At 43.5% G+C, this 4,804-nt stretch overlaps 1 protein-coding gene across 3 annotated transcripts in view; it reads left to right on the plus strand.

The window, feature by feature from the left end:
* SLC8A3 (solute carrier family 8 member A3) overlaps positions 1-4,804 on the plus strand; it is a 270,725-nt gene that overhangs the window by 211,382 nt on the left and 54,539 nt on the right. For 2 of the 3 annotated variants that reach the window (XM_019519149.1, XM_019519150.1), the window contains exon 4: positions 3,918-4,021. In XM_019519149.1, the coding sequence (XP_019374694.1) occupies positions 3,918-4,021 (104 nt within the window). Of the gene's footprint in view, positions 1-2,344; positions 2,446-3,917; positions 4,022-4,804 lie in introns of those variants that run through there. The other variant, XM_019519151.1, reaches the window with a different exon arrangement.

Raw genomic sequence — 4,804 nt, forward strand, 5'->3', positions numbered from 1 at the left:
TTTGAACTAAAGCTTATCAAATGAACTTTAGTTTAAAGCACCCCGCTGCCATTTTTCAGCATAAGTACTCTGATGCACATGATGTGGGAGGCTGCTGGCGTATGTTGTTTTCCACGCTCCAGGAGACTCGATTAATCACTAGAATCACTGGAATTACAGCGTGCTGGAGCAGGCTCCCTGCACATGTATAGGAGCCCTAAGGTGCTGAAGTAAATTTAGTGCCCACTGTTTGGAATAATTTGGCTGGGTAAAATATTAAACTGTTTATAATGTGGAAGTTCAGAACTGAGTGGATAGTGGCAATTCCTTGGAAATTGTGCACCAAGTCTCTTGGTTTTTTCCTTCCTAAAACCTCGGTAATTTCTTGAATGTTTCTCAAAATGGCTTAAGGCCAGGCTTGATCTTATAACCCAGTCAGCATGTGCAGATCCCATTGCAATCAGTGAATTGCATGGAAGAAGCCATGCCTCCATACTATTCAGAGACAATGAAATAACAGTTCTGTATAGAGCTGTCACCAAACCCAGGGACATGAGGAAAGCCCCTCATAAGAACAAGGTCAAGGATTCTTTCCATCCCAGTTAAGGAATGGAAGTCAGGTGCCAAACCGGTAGTGAAGATATCCAAATGCAGCTGATGCTGTTTGTGCTGTGCATGTTTGTAGGGTAAGTCATTGTCTCTAGCACATCTGAGGATGATGACAATGGAGTGCTGATAGGATGCTTGTACTGCACAAACATCAAATTCAGTCTTTGCCCCAAGAAGCTGCAGTGTAGTGCAACATCTGCCTCTCTTAACATTTTCCATCAAGGGTCTGAGTGCTCCTGACAGCCATTCTTGAATGAAACTTCCCAGTATGTTAGCTGTGAGCGAGGTGTTAGCAGCACCATGCTATATGTGGGGGAACTGTGGGCACATAAAACTAGCTGAAGAGCCACTTGAAGGGATGGTTCTCAAACTGTTCTGCTGCTGCTTTCTGTTCATAGATACATTAAATGTGCCACGTGCCATTTCTGAATTCAGGATGTAGAGGTTATTGTTGAAGGCCTGCACGTAAAGCTTGCGTCCATTATGTGGTAGGTTGGATAGCTGGCGTGTTTCAGAGGCTTAGGGCTAGGGGAATGCATTGTATTTGCCACAAGCTTTTTTGTTTCAGAAATGTCATGTGGAGTTGAGATTTTTCTTGCAAATCCTGCTCACAGATGAATGTCTTGTAGCCCCTCTGCAGTGTTTGAGAGCCCTGAAGTGACACACAGGGATGTGTTTAGAATGTGTGTGCAAACATGAGCTTACACAGTATATAAATACACAGGGATGTCGATGCACACACAAACTTCTCTGCATTAAAGTGTGCCTGAGAATGCCCCAGTGTATGAGCGTGTGAACTCCCTTTTACAGTCAGACTGTGTATAGCCTTCAATCAACACGAAAGGAAGCTAAGTGCAGACTGTGATTTACAGCCTGAGGCGATCAAGAGCAACAGTAACTGAAGGGAAAACAATACCATTGGCAAAGTCATCAAGGCACTCAGACTTGGATTGCCATGTGCATGTGTGTAGGAGGGGAAATGAAGGGACACCTGCTGAAGGCATTTTCTAGCTAGAAATAAGGAACATATATAGAAGCAGATCCTTTCATCTTGATTTTATTAAAATCCCAGTGGAATAATTGAGAGTTTTGCCTGAGTAATGATGTCAGGATTTGCCCCATAATTCATCTAGTGAGCACCTGCTACAGCTCACTATAGCCAGCAGAAGCAAATTTTCCAGTGGGAGTGAGATTACTCCATGGCATGCTTTCCTTTAATGTGAAGGGATCAGAAATAAGGGTTTCACTATATTCCTAGGTGGAGAGGAACTGATTTGTTCATTCATCTTCAGACTTACTTGTTTGAAGACTGTTCAGACAAAATTTCCCCATATCTGAGCAAATGTGGTGCCTGTGTTGAGTTTGTGTTTGTGTGTGTGTGAGCACTGAGAGTCACCCTGTGGGCATACCATGCATTTATGTACACAAGCTGGGCTTAATTAGCAGTTGCTTTGCACTTACCTGTTTTGCATAGGTAAATGCATGCTTGTGGACCCATACATGCATTTTGCAAGGGACACCTAGGTACTTCTATTAGTAAAGTTGCTATATTGGTTAAAATAGAAATTCTGACAATACAAATGCACAGGAAGGGACATGGGGGCTCTCTGGAGGGCCACTTTAATCCTGTTCCATGGGTGAGTAAACTTTGACTGTCTAATTTTCCTGTTCAGTTTCTCTTACCTTCTTCCACCCCTGCTTTCCTGTCCCCTCTTCCCCCTTATGACACTTATTATTTTTCCATCCACAGCAAAACAGTTCACATCAAGGTAATTGATGATGAGGAGTATGAGAAAAACAAGAATTTCTTCATTGAGCTGATGAGCCCACGCATGGTGGATATGAGTTTACAGAAAGGTGTAGTACTGGTCCTCCAGACTAACATTAACATTCTTCTTTCCTCTTCTCTTTCTTCTCCTTCCTCCTCCTCCTCTTTTTTTTCCTCCCTTTTTTCTGTTATTTCTTTTTGTTTCCAACTGCTCTGTCCTTAACACTGCTGTGCACGCACAAATTTGTCACATGGTACTAGGGGAATCAATGGGATGGAAACCTACATTTGGGAGGAGGGTGATCTTGGGAAGCGAATGAGAGAGAGAGGGGGAAAACTGTGTGTGGGAGTGGAAGGGTATGTATCTGTGTGTTGGGGGAGAGAAATCATATTGGTACCCCCAGGTTACTGTAATAGTCCATGCTGGCGTTTTCAGTTGCCCCCACTGGGTGGTGATCCTAGTAGGACTGATCCTGATGCCTAGCCATGAAGCTTCCCTAGAAAAACATCTACACAAAACACACACAGATACCTAAAAGAGCTGTCAGCCCCTTCACAGCTATGGCAGGATGCTTATCTGACCCGTACTAATGAAAACATAAAGTCAAGGCCCATACTCAAGTTGCTTGTGGTAATTTCTTAAGAGTGTTCTGTAAGTGTGGCAACCTTCACAAGCTTATCACAAGCCGACTCAGGGCAGAAACACTGTCAGGACAAAAGAGAGAGTCAACACGCACCATTTCTAAGTCCTTTTGCTCTCCCACAGCAGCTTTATGCATTGCAGTAGTGGTAAACATGGCACACGGTGCTCCTCGTACATAGCTGGGAAGGAGAGGGAGAAGAAGCAACTCGAGTCTAGTGGCTCAGCCTGAGGGATGTTTTGTGTTGGCTCTATCTTTCCAAGCAGTGGCAAAGCCTATTTGCACATCAAACTGAATTTCCATCCAGGAATAACCAAGTCAGGGAAAATAAGCAGCATGGTCATAGGATACTGATATTTTTTTCAGTTTAAAAAGAGAGGTATAAAAACAACCCCCTCAAAGTCAAATAAGAGCTGTAGCGTGAATAGAAAGCCTCCACAGGTGTGTATGGGTTTGTATGCATGTCCCTCTCTCTCTCTCTCTCCCCTACTCATCTCCTAGCTCTAACATATTAATTATGAGAGGGTAGGAGAAGCGATTGGCCTTTCAGCTAAAATGTATTGGATATATTTGTGGCTCAGTCTTGCTCTCATTTATTTCTGACTTGTCAATATTTGCATTTTTACCATGTGACACTAAACTAAATGTGCTGCATAAGTCACCTCCCACTAACCATCAGCAAGGTCCAAACCTCCCTCCTCTCCCCTTCACTCCCTTGCCAATCCCCATCTTCCTTCTCTAACACTCTCCCACTCACCCAAAGACCAACTACGACCGATGCGCCATATAAAACACACAAAAGAAACGCCACTGGAGGCAGTGGCGGGAATGGGCTGCATGTGAGAAACGTGTGGTGCTGCTGCGTCTGCTCCAACCAGCCAACCCACTGTACACGGTTGTCTTTCTTGTTGTCCCTACAGGAAGACCGTAAGGGTTAAAATAGTAGATGAGGAGGAATACGAAAGGCAGGAGAATTTCTTCATTGCCCTTGGTGAACCGAAATGGATGGAACGAGGAATATCAGGTGTGAGATCCTTTTTGAAAACAAACAGAAAAAAAAACAAACCAAACCAAACTCTCCTTCCCCTCCCCGTTTTCCTCCTCCTTTAGATGGATCAACTTTTATTCTTTGCCCTCCTATATTCTCGCTCTCACCCTGTTTCGGTGTCATCTCTGCCTTTTAGAGCCTAGCTGTTTTCTGATCCCCCTTTTGTGCAATGCTCGAGCCTCAGAGGACTTATTAATATCATCAGTTTTGATTTTTGTTTTGTTCTGTTGACATCTTTGCTGTTACCCCTCACCTCCTCCTAATGCTGAGATGGAAGGGAATTCAAAAGAAATTAAAAGAACGTCATGCATGGCTGTCTCTTCAGCTCTCCTTGTATATCTCACAATCCTTCCCTCTTTTGTCCCCTGCTCCTTATGGCACTACTTATGGTATTAATGTTATTGGGTTCCTACAAGGCTTTGTTAAAAGCCAGCAGTATAGCAGGGGAGTTATGATTGCTATGTTTTGGTTGTAAAATAATACTTTGCCATTCTTGACCTCTTTTATCCAAGAATCGCCAAGCACTTCACATATACTTATTAATGGAGCTGCACAACATGTCTATGAGGTAAGTATGTAGCAAAATTATCATCCCAAATTGCAGACAGATACAGTGAATCAGAGAAAGTGATTTGCCAAAGGTCAACCAGCAAGTCAATAGCAGAGCTGCAAAGGCACCCTGACTCTGTCATCACTTACAGTATCTTTATCTGAGTTCATCTGCCCGTGTATTCAACCTTTTCAGGTGCCTCTGCTGTC

This window comes from Gavialis gangeticus, unplaced genomic scaffold (genome assembly GCF_001723915.1).
Source record: "Gavialis gangeticus isolate Ggan-Ray unplaced genomic scaffold, GavGan_comp1, whole genome shotgun sequence".
Classification (NCBI taxonomy): Eukaryota; Metazoa; Chordata; order Crocodylia; family Gavialidae; genus Gavialis; species Gavialis gangeticus.